Raw genomic sequence first — 18044 nt, forward strand, 5'->3', positions numbered from 1 at the left:
TCTGCCTCCATCATCACATGGCACTCTCCCTGCCTGTGTGCACGTGTCAAAATTTTGCTCTTGTCATATAGACACCACTCATTGTATTAGGGCCCAATTTATCCAGTATGTCCTCATCTTAACTTGGTTACATATGCAAAGACCCTATTTCTAAATTAGGTCAAGATCACAGGTACCAGATGATAAATATATCTTTACGTGGAACATGACTCATTTCACAAGACCGGGTATTGGATTTTCTTCACTACTTAAATACATAGCTTCTAGAATTAAATCCTCTTGTATATCATCATTTTCTTTATATTTCCCAACTTTATTGAGACATAATTAACACATAACATTATGAAAGTTTAAGGTGTAAAATGTAGCAGTTTGTTATATGTGTATATTAAAAAATGATTACCACAGTATGGTTAATCGCCACAGCACCTTAATCGCACAACATAATTACCATTCTTCTTTTCAAGTATTTTTATTGATTATGCTATTACAGTTGTCCCAATTTTACCCTTTATCCCCCTCCACCCTGCACCCCCAACCCTCCAACATTCCCCCCTCAGTTCATGTTCATGGGTTGTACATATAAGGTCTTTGAGTTCTCTGTTTCTTATACCATTTTTTATCTCTCCCTATCTATTTTATACTATTGTATTTTTGTGATAATATTTAATGTCTATTCTCTTTGCAATTTTGGGGTATACAATACAGTATTGTTAACTCTATTTGCTGTGTGATATCTTAGATCCCAGGAACTTCTTCATCTTATAATTGGAAGTTTGTAGCCTTTGACATCTCTACATTTCCTCCACCCTCAGGCCCTTAAAAACCTTCATTCTACTACCTGTTTCTATGAGTACAACTTTTTTACATTTCACATATAAGTGAGATTGTACATTTTTTTCTTTCTTTTTGTTACTTATTTCACATTAGCATAATGCTTTCAAGGTACCTTTATGTTATCACAAATGGCATGATTTCTTTCCCTCTCATAGCTGAATTTTTCCATTATATATCCCTCCCCTCTGACAGGTGTCTGTCTGTTCCATGTGTCCCTGTATCTGTTTCTATTTTGATCCTCAGTTTATTTTATTCCTTAGATCCCACATATGAATGAGGTCATATGGTATGTGTCTTTCTCTGAGTGGCTCATTTCACTTAGCATAATATTCTCCAAGTCTATCCATGCTGTCACAAAAAGATGAGGTTTCTTCTTTTTATGGCCATGTAATATTCCACTGTGTAAATATACCACAGTTTTTTACCCACTCATCTACTGATGGGCACTCGGGCTGCTTCCAAATTTTGGCTATTGTAAATAATGCTGCTATGAACACAAGGGTGTGTTTTTTCTCTTCAATTGGTGTTTTGGGATTCTTGGGATATATTCCCAAAAGTGAGATTGCTGGGTCTAAAGGCAGATCCATTTTTAGTTTTCTGAGGAAATTCCATACTGTTTTCCATAGTGGTTGTACCAGTCTACATTCCCACCCACAGTGCACTAGGGTTCCCTTTTCTCCACAACCTCTCTAACACTTGTTGTTTGTTGATTTATTGATGATAGTCCTTCTGGCAGGTGTGAGGCAAATATCAATTGTCTATCAACAAATGGTTTGCAAATATTTTTTCCTATTTAGTAGCACTTCTTTATATTTTGATGATTGTTTCTTTTCTAGATGAAAGGTTTTCAGTTTAATGTAGTCCCTCTTACTAATTTCTTTTGTTAGTTGCACATTTGGTGCATTTTTTCATATACCTGTTGGCCATTTGTATGTCGTCTTTGAAAACATTCATTCAGGTTCTTTGCCCATTTTTAATTAAGTTGCTATTTTACTACAAGATTTTACAAGGTCCTTAATTATTTTGGATATCATTGTCTTATTACAGAGTTGTCAAACTCATTTTTGCTGGGGTCCACATCAACCTCGCGGTTGCCTTCCAAAAGCCAAATGTAGTTTTAGGAGTGTATAAATGTAACTACACCTTAACTAGGGGCAAGGAGCTCAGCACTGCTGTGGGGTGGAAACAAGGTGCCTGGCCGCATAAAACAAGGTGGAGGGTCGGATTCGGGCCTTGTGTTTGCCACCTGTGTCTTATCAGACAATTTGTTTACAAATATTTTTCCTATTTCACGTGTTGCCTTTTCATTTCATTGAGGGTTCCTTTATTGCACAGAAATTAAGTGATTTAGTTTCACATATTATTTCTACTTTATTTGCTTGTTTGTGCTTTTGGTGTCATATCAAAAAAAAAAAAAACCCTCAATGTCAAGAGAATATCAAGAAGCTTTTTCTTATATTTTTCCTATTTTTTCTAAAAATGTGCCTTTCATAGAGTTTGCTTTTACTGTATGGGTGCACAACTGATTTTTGTCTGTTGATTTTGTATCCTTCAACTTTACTAAATTTTATTTCTAACAGTTGATTAATTGTAACAGTTTTGATGGTCAGAATAATGTTTCTAAAACGTTTTCATTGCTAATGCTATTCACATATTTGAAACTATTCAATATACCTATTGCCCACAGAATCATATCCAAACTACTTTACATAAAATTTGAATTACTCCATTTTTTTTGTTCTAAACATATTATCACCCCAGCATTATTGCATTTTGCATTCCCACATTACATTTTAGTCAAATCAAATGTTTTATCTTATGGCTCCTGTTTAACAACTTTACTGGATTTACATTTGTTTTTAATATTCCCTTCTAAAATCTTTTCCTCTCAGCTTCTTAAAATTCCACTTATTCTTCTGGATTTAATTTAAACAATCTTTCACAATTGCTACCAATGCATTTTCAGACCACTCTTAAATTATTAAATTCTGCTTTCTGTTACACTTAATCATACATATTTTGTGTAAGCTCTGTCGCCTCTAGTTGAAGGGTGAAATCATTTTATGTTTATTTGTACATTCCTCTATAGTGCCTAGTACATAAGACACCCTCAGCAAATGTCCATTTAATTGAATTTAAACTGAAAAAAAATTTGTATCTTGCCAAAGTTTGCTTTTAATACAAATTATAAAGAAATTCAGGACTAAAACTTTTAAAAGTTACATTAATAATGATGTTAATAACATTTGTGGTTGCATATTAGAAGGACTAGAGTATATTTCACAGTTCAATGATGTATATAATTCCAAAGCCATTACAAATCTATGCTGCAATAAGAAACAACATATAGAAAAACGTAGAGCTTTAAAGTTCTACATGTGACATTATGAACAAAAAGAGGGACTACCTTGATAAGCCTGAGAGGCTCAATAATGGAACGTAATCACACAGGATGTTTTTTTTTAATCACAAAACAACTTATAACTGAGCTCTCTATAATGGAAAGTCACATACTAAGGCCTATGTGATAGATTCATCTTTACATCAAATAAACCTTATTCATTGTTTTTGTGCATCTAAGATTACATACTTAAAAAGTCAGAATGATTTCTTCTCCAGGCCTCCAGAATTTAACACCCCTGATACTGCAACAAAACAACCCCAATATTCCTTATTACAATATTTTACCCTCATAGCTCTGTAAATTATGTATGTTAAATAGTAACTACCATGCTCCCATGAATGTAATGAAAAAGCTATCCTTTGTTTTACTGTTTATCTAATCCTAGAGATTTCCCTACTTTACTTTCTGCTACCTTCTTAATTTACCACCAATAGATTTCATGTAACTTCCTCATGTTTTATCGTATTATTATAATGTACAAAAACATGGCAAAACTGCTATTCATCAGGGCATCTTCTCAATCCTTTGAGTTTTTGCTTCTGGTACTGGACTTCAACACTTTGACTCAAATAATCCCTTTAAACAGTTAGGTTTGGAATTTCTTTTATCAACATCTATTTTGGTGACTCAGATATGACTCCAAAGAAGACCACCCAGGACTAACCTGTGGCCCCAGACATGGTGTTATGTACCACCAGAGGCCCTTCTGTGGCCAACTGTCTTCCCACTTTGCACAAAGTGAACTCAGGAGAGTTCTGTTTTGAAATTCAAGACCTCCCTTATTTTGGTTGCAGACTTTGATTTTGAATTTTTCTTTAAAAATCCTCAAGATGGCAGTAGAGGATAAAGGAAAGGAAGAAAGGGTGGCTTTTTGTTTTAGTCTTTCAATTAGGATTGCTTTCTCAAAGTCTAAACAAAGAAACAAATAATCTCTTGCTAATTAAACAAGAGCTAAAAACATTCAGCTTCAAAGACAAAGGGGCACCTACTACTTCCAACTTGCATTTTGTGTGTTCTTAAGAGACTAAGAATTTTTGTGGAGGTGTGTGGGGGAACTTTCAAGCTATAAAGTGGCCCCATAGAGAATTTCATTACATTATAGTTAAGTAACTAACTCATCCAGGCAAGTACATAAAGACCTTTTATCCAGCACTCCAACTCCTCATGATAGTATTAAATTGCTGACCAGAAAAACAGAAACACATGAGAGGGTTTGAGTGACTTGGGAGGAAAAGACCTGAAGTGATGAAGCCACAAGCAGGACACTATGACCCACGATGTAATATCCCTAACATCTTGTTCAGATTCTTCAGCTTCAGAAAGAAACTAAATTGCTGGGCTACAGAGTAGATGGTAGCTGTGCCCACTTGCTCCAGCTCCCAAACTGCATTTACAGCTGAACTTCCTAACAATCCAGGTGCACCATCGACTGAAACCAAGCTGATATGCAACATTGTGACCGAGGGTACAGAAGATGCTACCTAGAGACCAGAGGAGGGGTTGAGACAAGGAGGGGGAAGCCCCTTCACAGAGCTGCAGCAGCAGCTGCTGGGAGAGCAGGCAGATTTGCGGCTGCAGAGCTCTGTCCCGCAAGAAACAAGGGGATCCCCAACTCACAGAACACAGAAGGGAAGAAGAGACTACGTATCGTCTGCGGGTGGGAACCAGTGGGGACCCACCAGGCCTGCCAGACGCAGAGTGCACCCTGGCAGGGCAGAGCACTGCTATTGTTGCAGCCCCAGCCTGGAGAGCTCACAGGGCCGCTGTGACTGCCTGAAAGGCCTGCAGCACTCCCACACTCAGGTCCCGCGGAGGAGTCTGCTGGCTGAAGCCCACAGTGACTTTATGGGCCCTATTTTTCTGGGAGGCTTTGGGCACAGAGCCAGACAGTGAGTTAACTGGGTGGCTTGGGTAAAGGACTGGTCTCCCCCATCCCTGGTGCACAGGCAGTGCTCTGCCCCTTCTACCTGTGGGGCCGCTCCTGATAAGGGTTTAATCTCCAAAATGTACAAAGAATTTATATGCATCAACACCAGGAAGACAAAGAATCCAATTCTTTGTTATAAAAAATGGGTAAAGGACCTGAACAGACTCTTCTCCAAAGAGGACACATGGATGGCCCATATACATATGAAAAGCTACACAACATCACTAATCATCAGAGAGATGCAAATTAAAACCATAATGAGATATCACCTCATACCTGGTTACCATCAATACATCAGCAAAGACAGGTGCTGGCAAGGATGTAGAGAAAAGGGAACCTTTGTGCACTGTTGGTGGGAACACAGACTGGTGTAGCCACTGTGGACAACAGTATAGAGGTTCCTCAAAAAATTACATATGAAACTACCTTTTGACCCACCAATCTCACTCTTAGAAATAAAACAAGTTTCCTGAAACATCAATTCAAAAGAATATATGGACTTCTATGTTTATTGTAGCATTTTATACAATAGCCAACAAGAACTGGAAACAGTCCAAGTGCCCATAAATAGCTGAGTAGATAAAAATGTGGGGGTATACCACAATGGAATACTAGCCCATAAAAAGAAGGAACTTTTACATTTTGCAACATCATGAATGGACCTGGAGATTATTATGCTAAGAGAATAAGCCAGTTGGTAAAGGCAAATACAGTATTATCTCACTTATATGTGGAATCTAATGAACAAAATAAACTGAGGAACAAAATAAAAACAGAGGCATGGACACATGAAAGAGACTGACAGCTGTCAGAGGGGAGGTGGATTCGGGGACTGGATGAAAGAAGGGGAAGGGGTTAGTCAAAGAACATAGATGCATAACTCATAGACATAGCAGTGTGGTTATGTCCATCGGGAAGGGGGTCCAAGGCTGGGTGCAGATGGGCAAATGGGGGGTGGACATCTATAATAATGTCAACAATAAAAATAAAGTAAAAAGATTTAACAATAAGTTTATTTTGTCTGATATAATTATTAGTACCCCAGGTTTTTCATTCCATTTTCATCAAATATGTATTTCTATACTTTTGCTTTTCCATCTGTGTGTGTCTTTTGTTCTAAGTTGAATCACTTGTAGATGACATACCTGTGGGTCTTTTTCCTTATTTAATCAGCTCCCTGTATCTCATGATTGGAGGATTTACACTTCAAGTGATTGTTGATAGGTATATATTTATTGCCATTTTATCTTTGTACATACGTTTTCCCCTTTCTTCTTAAAGAAGTTCCTTTAACATTTCTTGTAATACTACTTTGATGGTAATGAACTCCTTTAGTTTTATGAGGGTGGGTAGCTCTTTATTTCCTCTTTCCTTTTTTTATTTTTAAGTATATTTCATTGATTACACTAATAGCTGTCCCAATTTTTTCTCCCCTTTATTCCTCTATGCCCTGCACCCCTCCCACTGTCTAGCATTCCCCACTTAATTCATGTCCATGGGTTGTGCATATAAGTTCTTTGGCTTCTCTATTTCCTATAGGTCTTAACCTCCCCCTGTCTATTTTATGCCTACCATTCCTGCTACTTATTCTCTGTACCTTTCCCCTGATTTCCCCCTGCCCCCTGCCTGCTGATAACCCTCCAAGCGATGTCCATTTTTCTGATTCCGTTCCTGTTCTAGTTGTTTGCCTAGTTTTTGTTTTTGTTTTTGTTTTTTTAGGTTCAGTTGATAGCTGTGAATTTGTTATTTTACTGTTCATACTTTTTGATCATCTATTTCTTAGATAAAAGCCCATTAAACATTTTATATAATAAGGGCTTTATTTTTTCTTTAATTTTAAATAATATTCTTCCTGATTAGAAAAGTCTGGTTGTAGGTCCTTGCTTTTCATCACTGATTATTTCATGCCAATCTTTCTGGCTTGAAATGTTTCTGTTGAGAAATCAGCTGACAGTCATGTGGGAATTCTGTTGTAGATAACTATCGTTCCCTTGCTGCTTTTAAGACTCTCTGTCTTTAAAGTTTGCTATTTTAATTATGGGATATCTTTGCATGGGCCTTTTGGGGTTCATCATTGTTGGGACTCTCTGCATTTCTTGGACTTGTGGGCTTTTTCTTCATTAGATTAGAGAAGTTTTCAGTCATTATTTCTCTAAATATTGTCTATTCCTTTTCCTTTTCTCTTCTCCTATTACTTCTACAGTGCAGAGGTTATTATGCTTCCTGTTGTCCCAAAGTCCTTTAGACTATCTTAATTTTTTAAATTCTTTTCTATTTTTGCTGGTCCTATTGGGTGTTCTCTGCTACCTTGTCTTCCTCTTTTTCTGCTTCATCAAACCTAATGGTATCACTTCAATTAATGAATGTGATACTAAACCTAGACCTAGTAACTGACCTAATTGCAGTTTCAACCTTCATCAGAAAAGCAATCTTAATCAACCTGTCTAGAAATTTTTGGTCAACAAAAATAATGTAATCTGCCACTTGGGCCTACTCCACCCCTGTAAGAAGAAGAGGGAATCTGCATAACAAAATCCTTGCCATTATGTTCTCCCCAAAAAGAAAATATTCTAACCTAAAAATAATCATATTTTTTCTTTTTCTAATAGCTCGCTTGCTCCAACCATCTTTCTATAAAAACCTGCCATTTTGTACAACCTATCAGAGTGCCCTTCCAGTTGCTCAATGGGATGCTGCCTCATTTAAGAATCACTTAATAAAGCCAATAAGGTACTCAAATTTACTCAGTTGAATTTTGTTCTGTAAAACCATCCATTCATTGATGGACACTTGGGTTGTTTTCATTTATGGGCTACTGTAAATAACTCTCCAAAGCATTTGAGGATGCAAATATCCCTTTGAAACTGTTATTTCATTTCCTTCATATGAATACCTAGAAGTAGGATTGTTAAATCATATGGTAGTTCTATTTTTAATTTTTAAAAAACCTTCCATATCGACTTCTAGCCAAGATGGAAACGTAGGTAGCTACACTGTACCTCCTCATACAACCATAACAAGGACAACAACTAATTTTAAAACAAAAACAACCAGAACTGACAGAAAATCCAACTGTATGGAAGTCCAACAACCAAGGAGTTCAAGAAGAAATATTCATCCAGGCTACTAGGAGAGGCAGATATAGGCAGCAGAGTAGAGAGGATTCACAGCAAGGCAGTGGCTGGAGGACCTCGCGGAGTGGCGGCTGGTGGACAGGGTGGTCCCACATTCACGTGTGGATAAATTGGGAAGAACAACTGGGGAGTGAGACAAACGTGCAACCCAGGGTTGCAGTGCAGGGAAATATAGCCTCAAAACCTCTCACTGAAAAAACCTGTGGGGACTGTGGCAGCAGGAGAAACTCCCAGTCTCACAGGAGAGTTTGTTGGAGAGACCAACAGGGTTCTAGAATATATACAAACCCACCCACCTGGGAATCAGCACCAGAAAGGCCCAGTTTGCTTGTGGGTAGCAGAGGAAGTGACTGAAAACTGGCAGAGAGTGGAGCAAGTGGCACTGTTCCCTCTCAGGCCCCTCCCCCACATACAGCATCACAAAGCAGTTACGTGGGTTTCCCCACCATGAAGAATGCCTAAGGCTCCGCCTCTTACTATGTAACAGGCACGCTGAGGCAAAAAAAAAAGAAAAATGGCCCAAATGAAAGAACAGATCAAAGCTCCAGAAAAAATACAACTAAGCGACAAATATGAAAAGACAGACGACTTATCAGATGCAGCGTTCAAAACACTGGTAATCAGGATGCTCACAGAATTGGTTGAAATGGTCACAAAACAGAGGAAAAAGTGAAGGCTATGAAAAGTGAAATGAATATACAGGGAACCAACAGTGATGGGAAGGAAACTGTGACTCATATCAATGGTGTGGACCAGAAGGAAGAAAGAAACAACCAAACAGAAAAGAAGGAAGAAACAAGAATTCGAAGAAATGAGGAGAGGCTTAGGAACCTCCAGAATATCTTTAAATGTTCCAACATCTGAATTATAGGGGTACCAGAAAGAGAAGAGGAAGAGCAACAAGTGGAAAAGTTATTTGAACAAATAATAAAAGAGAACTTTCACAATCTGGCAAAGGAAATAGACTTCCAGGAAGTCCAGGAAGCTCAGAGAGTCCCAAAGAAGTTGTTCCCAAGGAGGAACACACCAAGGCACAGCATAATTACATTAGCCAAGATTAAAATGAAGGAGAGAATCCTAGAAGCAGCAAGAGACAAGGGGACAGTCACCTACAAAGGAGTTCCCATCAGACTGTCAGCTGATTTCTCAAAAGAGATCTTGCAGGCAAGAAGGGGCTGGAAAGAAGTATTCCAAGTCATGAAAGGCAAGGACCTACATGCAAGATTACTCTATCCAGCAAAGCTATCATTTAGAATGGAAGGGCAGATAAAGTGCTTCCCAGACAAGGTCAAGTTAAAGAAGCTCATCATCACCAAGCCCTTACTATATGAAATGTTAAAGGGACTTATCTAAGAAAAAGAAGATAAAAAATACGAACAATAAAGTGACAACAAACCCATAGCTATTAACAACCACACCTAAAACAAAAACAAAAATGAACTAAGCAAACAACTAGAACAGGAACAAAAACACAGAAATGGAGATCACATGGAGGGTTATCAGTGAGGGCATGGGAGGGGGAGAGAGGGGTAAAAGGTACAGACAATAAGTAGCATAAATGGTAGGTAGAAAATAGACAGTGGGAGGTTAAAAACAGTGTAGGAAATGTAGGAGCCAAAGAACTTATATGTACAACCCATGGACATGAACTTAAGGGGGGGGAATGCGGGTGGGAGGGGGGTGTAGGGTGAAGGGGACTAAAGGAGGAGAATGGGACAACTATAATAGCATAATCAATAAAAATATTTTAAAAATCTTCCATTTGGTTGTCCATAGTGGCTGTACCTATTTACATTCCCACCAAGAGTACAGAATTCCCTTTTTTTCACATCCTCACCAATACATGTTGTCTCTTATGTTTTTGGTAATACCATTCCAACAGGTTTGAAGTAGTATCTCATTGTGGTTTTCATTTGCATTTCCCTGATAATTACTAATGTTAGGCATCCTTTTCTATAGCCATTAGCTATTTGAATGTTTACATTGGAAAATTTTAGGTCCTAATTTTTAATTGCACTTTTACAAAACAACTGAGTTGTCTATGTCTCATATATCTTGGATATTAGCCTTTTATCCAATATATGCTTTACAAATACTTTTATCTCAATCCATTGGTTGCCCCTTTATTTTGTTCTATGTTTCTTTTGCTGTGCAGAATCTTTTTAGTTTGATACAGTGCCATTTATTTTTTTATTTTGTTGCTTGTGTTTTTGTTGTCATATAAAAAATATTGTCATGACCAATGTCAAAGAGTTTTTCCCTATGCTTTCTTCTATAGACAGTTTATTTGTTAATCACTGTCTTGTCCTACTTCAGTCTAGTATGTTGGATACTTTTTATTTCTTTCACACATTTCCTTTTATCTAACCAAGTTCCCAAATGTGAGTGTAATCTTTATGAATTTGGAGATATACAATTGGCTTTTACATTATTGGCTAAAAAGCATTGAAATAACTATAAATTTCAGACAGTATTCATTTCTAAGAAGATTAAGCCAATTTATAGGTAGTTGCCTTGACCTTTCAATTAAAACACATAAGACATAAAAACCCCGAACATAAAAAAATCTTATCTGTCACAAAAAATTGTGTATTATGAATATGTGTCTGTGGATATAACCTTCTAAATGAAAACTGTGGTGATTTGACTGTGCAGCACAATTTTTATGGGAAAATATCACACTGTTATTACCAGGATGCTTGAAAATAAGAATAAAAATTTGCTTAAAGCTAATACCAATTGCCAGTGGTTTACAGTAGCTTAAAAGACACACAGATAAAATGTGATGGAAAAGCCATGGCTTTCCTAAAAAATGGCATTAGTCTTATAACATATTGAACATTACTAGACTATTCATTGAAATACAAATACCACAGCAAGTTGGTTGATAGATTAGAGTTCAGTAAAAATAAGGCCAAGGTCCAAGACTCTGATTTCTACAGAATTAGTCATCTTTTCTCTTATGATCACAGACAAGATCTGTAATATTGGCCAGCTATTTTTCAGATAGACACAAAGGAAGTGGGATCATAAAATTGAATCAAACTTGCCACTGTCAATGCAAAAATGTCATGCCCTAGAAACAATGTCAGTAGTAAAATCTCTGATCTACAATCAATCAGCAAAATAATTTTTGTGGTCCATTTATATGCTCAAGAATAAGCAAGTACTTACTTTGTTAATAAATAGATCCAAAGAAATTTTCCCTGGTTTCTTCATCATTTATTACTTTGTTTTTGTATTTTCTTAGACTGTTAGTAATTATGCTTTTAGCTGCAGATATTAAAGACTCCTAACTCAAATAAGCTTACACAACCAAGAGATTTATTATGTTACATAGCAGGATGTTTAAAGGTAGTATAAGTTTTAGGGTTGGTTAATTCAAGAGATCACCAATGTCATAAAGAATATAATTTATATCTCTAAATTATACCACCTTAGTTTAGCTTTATTTTTTGTCTGGTTCTCTTTAAGGTTACAAGATTACTGTTATATTGGTTTCAAGAATTGCAACCAGACACAAATGTTTCTAAGAGATGAAAGTGGACTCTCTTTTCTGCTAATTCTTACTTTAGACTATGGAAACCCTTTCCATAACACTTCCCTTATATATCATTGGATGTGCTTACCTCTACATCAGTCAGTAATAAAAAGTATTAAACGATGACTTAAAGCAACAGTGACTTATATTTAGAGCTCTAGATAATTTTGTCCTCTCTTAAGTTATATAAGGCAAGTATAGGTAATAAAACAAAATTAGGGTTTTGTTACTAAAGAAAAATGGGCAAATGTATGTTGGTATATAACCAATTATACCTACTATGGACCTGTAAGTTCCAGAAGAGTCTTTTAAAGGTTAAATTATTAGCATCTAGTATGATATCTGGCATAAAGCAGTTCCTCAATAATTATTTTTTGAATTGATCATTAACTCTGCCTGGCAACCAACTAACTCTGAATAATGGAGAAAGATCTCCCAGAAAAAGAGATATTTGATCTGGTTCTTGATTTTAAAAATGGTGTAAAAAACAGAGAGGGAGAATACTGTTTGAGACAAAGAGACACACTAGAAAAAGACACAAAATCATAAATTGACATGGAAGGTTAGATCAGTTGCTATTACTTTCTGAAAAAAAAAAGAACAGAAACTGCCATTGACAACAACTTAAACCATAAGGATATTATTGTTTTCTTAACAGGTTTTCTGAAAGGAATATTTCCATAAATCATTCAGTGGCTTAGTAATGCCATCAAGACCCAGACTCCTACTATCTTTGTTCTCAGTTTATCTTTAGTACTGTAAATATGCCCCCTTATGTTTGCAGGACAATGGTCACCGAGCTTTTGAGTATTTTACCATTACACAACAATATACTAAGCAGAAAGAAGGTAGGGATTTTATCACAAAATAGCATCTCCAACACATTCTAGAAGTATTTTTATTTATTATTGTCTCAATCTAACTCAAGTGGCCACTCCCAGCCTCAAAGAAGACTTAAAAAGTATGTACATGGACTTTGTAGTTCCTATGGTGATGACAAGGAAGGAAGATAGAAGAAGGGAAAAATATTGGGTACATAACCAATAAGGCTTATCACAACAATTTTCAGTGGGTGTGGGTATCAAGGGTATGAGAAGAATGACCAAAAAACAGAAAAATGAACCGAATTCACATGTTCACCTACTAAAATGTGGGAGTTTCATATGTAGCAGTTATCTTCATAAGGAACAACAACAAAAAAGCAGTGCATGGGTGTTATTTGTCTATTTTTCTGATTCCTCCTTTTAAAAAAAATGTCACCATTTAAACAATCAGAATAAATATCTAATGAACTCTGTCAATGACTTTCAGTTGTCTTCTCAAAGTTTAGTCACCATTTAGTTGTTATGGGTCTTACATATAAATACAACATTTAGTAAGGTTTTCTGATATGTTTTAGACAGGCACCACTTTTAAATGGAAAGTTCTTTTTTTATAAGATTTTATTTATTTTTTAGAGAGAGGGGAAGGGAGGGAGAAAGAGGGAAACATCAATATGTAGTTGCCTCTCTCATGTCCACCACTGGGGGTCACTCTGCAACCCAGGCCTATGCCCTAACTGGGAATCAAACTGGCAACCCTTTGGCTTGCAGGCCGGCACTCCATCCACTGAGCCACACCAGCCAGGGCAAATTGCAAGTTCTTCTGATTTACACAGTTTTGTGTGAGCATGTGGTTATAGAATATGTTTGAAAACGAGACCTTCTGAACACATGCTTCAAGTAAAATATTCTAACAAAAACTATACAACACTGCAATATTTTCAATATAAGAACTATTGCAATATTATCACTCAAGATCTAGAGTGTGGGGAACTGCTTCGAATGGCATGGAGATGGAGCTCAGCCCTCACGTAGAAAACCAGTGGGGAGCGAGTGGCACACAGGGCCACACCCACGGAGAGGTTTTCCCTTGGGGAATCAGGCCTGCATTGTACCTAGACTGCTATGAGACTTGCTTTTGCTCAAACTCCCTCACCTTGAATTGAAGCAGCAAGTGCTTACTGCAACTTCCTGAAGTCTGTGCTAAACCTCCCAAGTATGGAGTGTGACCGGTTCAACCACTCTTCCCCTTGGTCTGCAACATCCTTCTCTTTGAAGTAATTAGCAGCATTCTCTCCTTTGTTATCTGTAAAAGGTAGTCCCCTGCAGTGAACCTGTGCATAGTAAATGAGGACTACCCTCTATGTAAGGTACCCAGAGAAGCAATAAAAACCTGGGCAGGCAGGGACTGGACTCTCTGGCCCTCTCACCCACTCTCTCTCAGAGAGTGACCACACTGTCCCTTTTTCTCCACAGGACTTCTGTTGTCCGTGTGTATTTGTTCATGAGCAGCCACAACATACATGGGTCCTGCTAGCCAGGATCCACCACACTATAGAATATCCACTTTTGTATTATTTAAGTCATGGCCTGTCAGCCCTTTATGTCTACTTCAGTACAACTATTTTTTATCATACATTCTCTTACATTATTTATGCATTCAACAAATATTTATTGAGTCCCTAATCTGAAGCAGTACACTGCTAAACATGAGTGCAACAACAAAAACAAACAAGCCAACCCAAAAATGGAAACCTTCATATAGGGCTTGCCCTAGAAGTTCCAGGGAACATAAGATTGTTGGATCAAATTTGACATCCCATTTTGCGTTTTTTAGTTTGTTAAAAGTTTCATCCCGCTGAATGTCAATCACCTCAAGTATCCTTTTGACAAGCCCTGAAGTGTCCATCCTCAAGGATGGATGTATAACAATCATTTATATTATCTATTGATCAAAGTTTGATTGTGCACTCATGAATAATTAGACTTGAGAACCATTGTTCTAAGTAGATGGAGATATATCAGACTTTGTTTAACAAGCTGAACCTTCCTGGGTAATGGTGAAAATATGGCTTAGAAGCGCCATTTCAGATTTTATTTTTTAAGTTAAACTCTAACATCCATGAAGTTGTAGTTTTCACAATTATTCTCATTGTATATGATTGCCAAAAAGGATGTCTGATTAGTATGAAATGGCAATGCTAACTTAGTGGATCAATATACTACATGCAAAAGAATTCACATTTCTTTGCTTTATGTAGAATGTATCTACACAGAATGCAATCATGTTTTTAATGGAATATAGGTCTGGATCAATCCATTACTGTCCTCCTAGATCCTTAACATTTTATGTCACCTCAGGTAAACTAGTTATGTAGTTGATCCTTGTTGCAGATTGAGACACTAAGGGAAATTTAATTGGCTTGTCCAGGGCCATATAATTAGTGACAAGGTAAACATTTTAATACTGGTTGCCTGAATCCCAATTCAATATGTTTTTATTCCCAAGGGTATCCTTTGAAATCACTCCATCCTCACAACAAGGACCAGCAGGGGCCAGTGCAAAATGAAAATGCAACATAGTCACAAATTCTGGCTCAAAATTAGTGACTAACATTGTTCTGTAACTAGTAGGTGGCAGATTTATCATTTAAATCTTATTTTTTTAGTGGTTATTGTCACCAATGATGCTTTTTTAGTGAAAGCAAATACCTGAGATAGGCAATATTTTATTAAGTAATAACAGATTATATTATATAATTTATATGTTTATTCAATAAAAATTTGTGAATGCCATCTATTTCCCAGGCACTGTTCTTGGCAGTGGGAATATATCAGTATATAAAAGAGAGAAACATCTTTGCCCTCACTGACTTTATTTTCTATTGGTAGGAGATAAACAAATAAGTTCTGTAGAAGGTAATAAGTTAGGAAAAAAATAATAATAGGGAGACAGGGAGGACAACAATAGGGTAGAAGGTGTAAAGAGGGCTTTATGTTCAACTGAAGTTGTAATCTCTTGCCAATCTGCTTGTAAATGTTGGTAAAGACGGAAAGTGATGACAAAAGAGGAGAATGTTTGGAGGAAAATGGAGACAACTGTACCTGAATGACAATAAAAAAAAAATGTGGGAAAATATCAATCAATCAGTTAAAAGGGGGATGTTTTCTTCTCTTTAAAACTCAGTTATCTTTGAAGAAGTGCAGGGTGTATGAGAAATCTCATAGTATATGTCTATATGGTATTACAGTTTCCTAATTTCTATGCAGGTAAAATCTCATTAAAATTAATCTGGAAAAGCTTTGAAGTGAAAGAAAAGAGGGAGCAAGTGGAACAAAATAGCAACAGAGGAGGAGACATGAGCAGTCTTGGTTTTTTCTTGGTATTGAGTTGGTTATGGGGTCATACAAGGCATGTACTCTACTTCATCCCAAAACATTTAATAGTGCATACTAGAAGGTATTCTCTGGTCCCTTTCCCTATTCATTTTTTCCCCTAAGATTCAAAGTTCAAATGAGCCACAATATGTACAAATAAAAATCAAAATTTTGATTTTATTCTCTACAATAATTAGAACACTCAATTTAGAGCTTTATATATTTGTAGTAATTATTTAGTCAGTATACCTTAACTAAACCTTAGAAATGTTGAAGTAATATTTGTTCATTAAAGCTGTGTTTATGTTTATATCATTTTGTGTTTTAATAGATTTATCATGTAACTTAAAAGAATTAAAAAAGGTTTACAGGAAGTACTATAAAGGACACACGGACAAAATCAAGGGGAAGTGCAAACAGGGGAGGGAGGTGGGGATGGCTGGGGTGGGGGAGGTAGTAAAAAAGTAAAATAAAATAAAATAAAATAAATTGAAATAGTTTTTTATCAAGATTATTTTTAATTGGGCTTTCCTTAGCAGCTTCTAAAGGTAATGCTTATTTTTTTGATCAGCAGAAATAATCCAAGAATAGAAATGTCCTGAATATGATTTCTATTTTCAGTGAGAATGTTTTACATATATTATTAATATTATTTTTGGTTGATATATACATAGTATATGGAAACTTTTTTCAGTATGATATATGATAAATAGCCTTTTAATAAATTAGGTCTGAAATAATTTTATGTTAAGCTTCTGAATAGTATGTACATTGACCTAAAAAATCCACAGGAATTTACTTTTAAAAAAATTTTAAGTGACTTTTAATTTCAAAAGATTACACAGAACAAATAAAAGTATAATTGTATTATTAAAATTTTGATGTCTTTCTTTGCACAATAAATATGTTAGCTTTATATGGTTGATATCCAACTGTATGTACAGTTTTATATTCCTGATTTTTTTTAATTCAAATTTTGGGGATAAAGTGAGTATAAAACAGACATGATTATTGCTCTCATAAAGTTTTAAACTAGTCAATAATGAAACCATTCTGTAATTTTAGAAATTTATAGTGTTTTTAAATTTTAATGTTTTATGTAAAATTGTAGTGAACATTTTTCTTGCCAAAATAAGTTATTTAGGATAAATTCCTAGGAGTAGAAAGACTGGGTGTGAGGGTATGGAAATTTTTCAAGGCTGTTTACACATTTTTATTTCTTTTTATGATCATGGTTTATTTTTTAGTTAAAACTTGAATGGCTTTGTGTTAATTTTGTTCAGAAGCCAATATTGTGTGACAGGTTTGTGAATTTACTTTGGCCAATGGAAGGTTTTGGGGAGATTATAGTATGTAGCGTTTCTAAATCAGAGTTGTCTGATTTTACTTTTAACTCACTGTCTGTTGTTCCTTCTCAGTGTGTTTGGATGGTACCTCTTCGTCTGTCTTCAGGACCAGAAGACAGACTATCTTGGAGCTTGATCCTGTCGATAGTGTTTCCCTGTGTTTAGCGTATTGGAAACTGGGAACTTCACCAGGGCTGTCTCTGTCGCCGACCTCCGGGACCAGGAAGAGCCACCACATCACCGGCAGCAGGGTCGGGAGGGCTGGGGACGTCCGCTTTTCACATCCCTAGTTTCCCTCGTTTCTTTGGAGGCGGAAAAGTTTATGAAAACTTCGGCTCGAAGCGGCCCCTGAGGGCCGGTTAACGGCTGCTCAGCCACCCGCGGGCAGACAGCGCAACGGTCAAATTAGCTGCTTGGATGCCGGCAGCTGCAGCAAAGGCCGAACCGACTACTTCATTTTCTATTTATTTATTTTCTTGACTTTTACTGAATATTGTGGCTCACATTATTTATTACACCCACACAGGTGACAAGTGTACAACTTTATTACCCATTATCTATAAGTATTACACATTTTGCCTTTGTTTAATTTACAAGTCTAAAAACAAACTATATTCAAGTTATTTTATAGGAAAATCATCGTGAACATACACATA

At 36.4% G+C, this 18044-nt stretch overlaps 1 protein-coding gene across 1 annotated transcript in view; it reads left to right on the forward strand.

Annotated features, from left to right (window-relative positions):
* Window positions 1-4591: 4591 nt before the first annotated feature.
* The window catches only part of CYLC1 (cylicin 1), a 30079-nt gene continuing 16626 nt past the window's right edge, over window positions 4592-18044 (forward strand). The window contains exons 1-2 of the mRNA XM_036016378.1: window positions 4592-4706; window positions 17461-17639. Of these exons, the coding sequence (XP_035872271.1) occupies window positions 4592-4706; window positions 17461-17639 (294 nt within the window). The remainder of the gene's footprint in view (window positions 4707-17460; window positions 17640-18044) is intronic.

This window comes from Phyllostomus discolor, chromosome X (genome assembly GCF_004126475.2).
Source record: "Phyllostomus discolor isolate MPI-MPIP mPhyDis1 chromosome X, mPhyDis1.pri.v3, whole genome shotgun sequence".
In the NCBI taxonomy this organism is placed as follows: Eukaryota; Metazoa; Chordata; class Mammalia; order Chiroptera; family Phyllostomidae; genus Phyllostomus; species Phyllostomus discolor.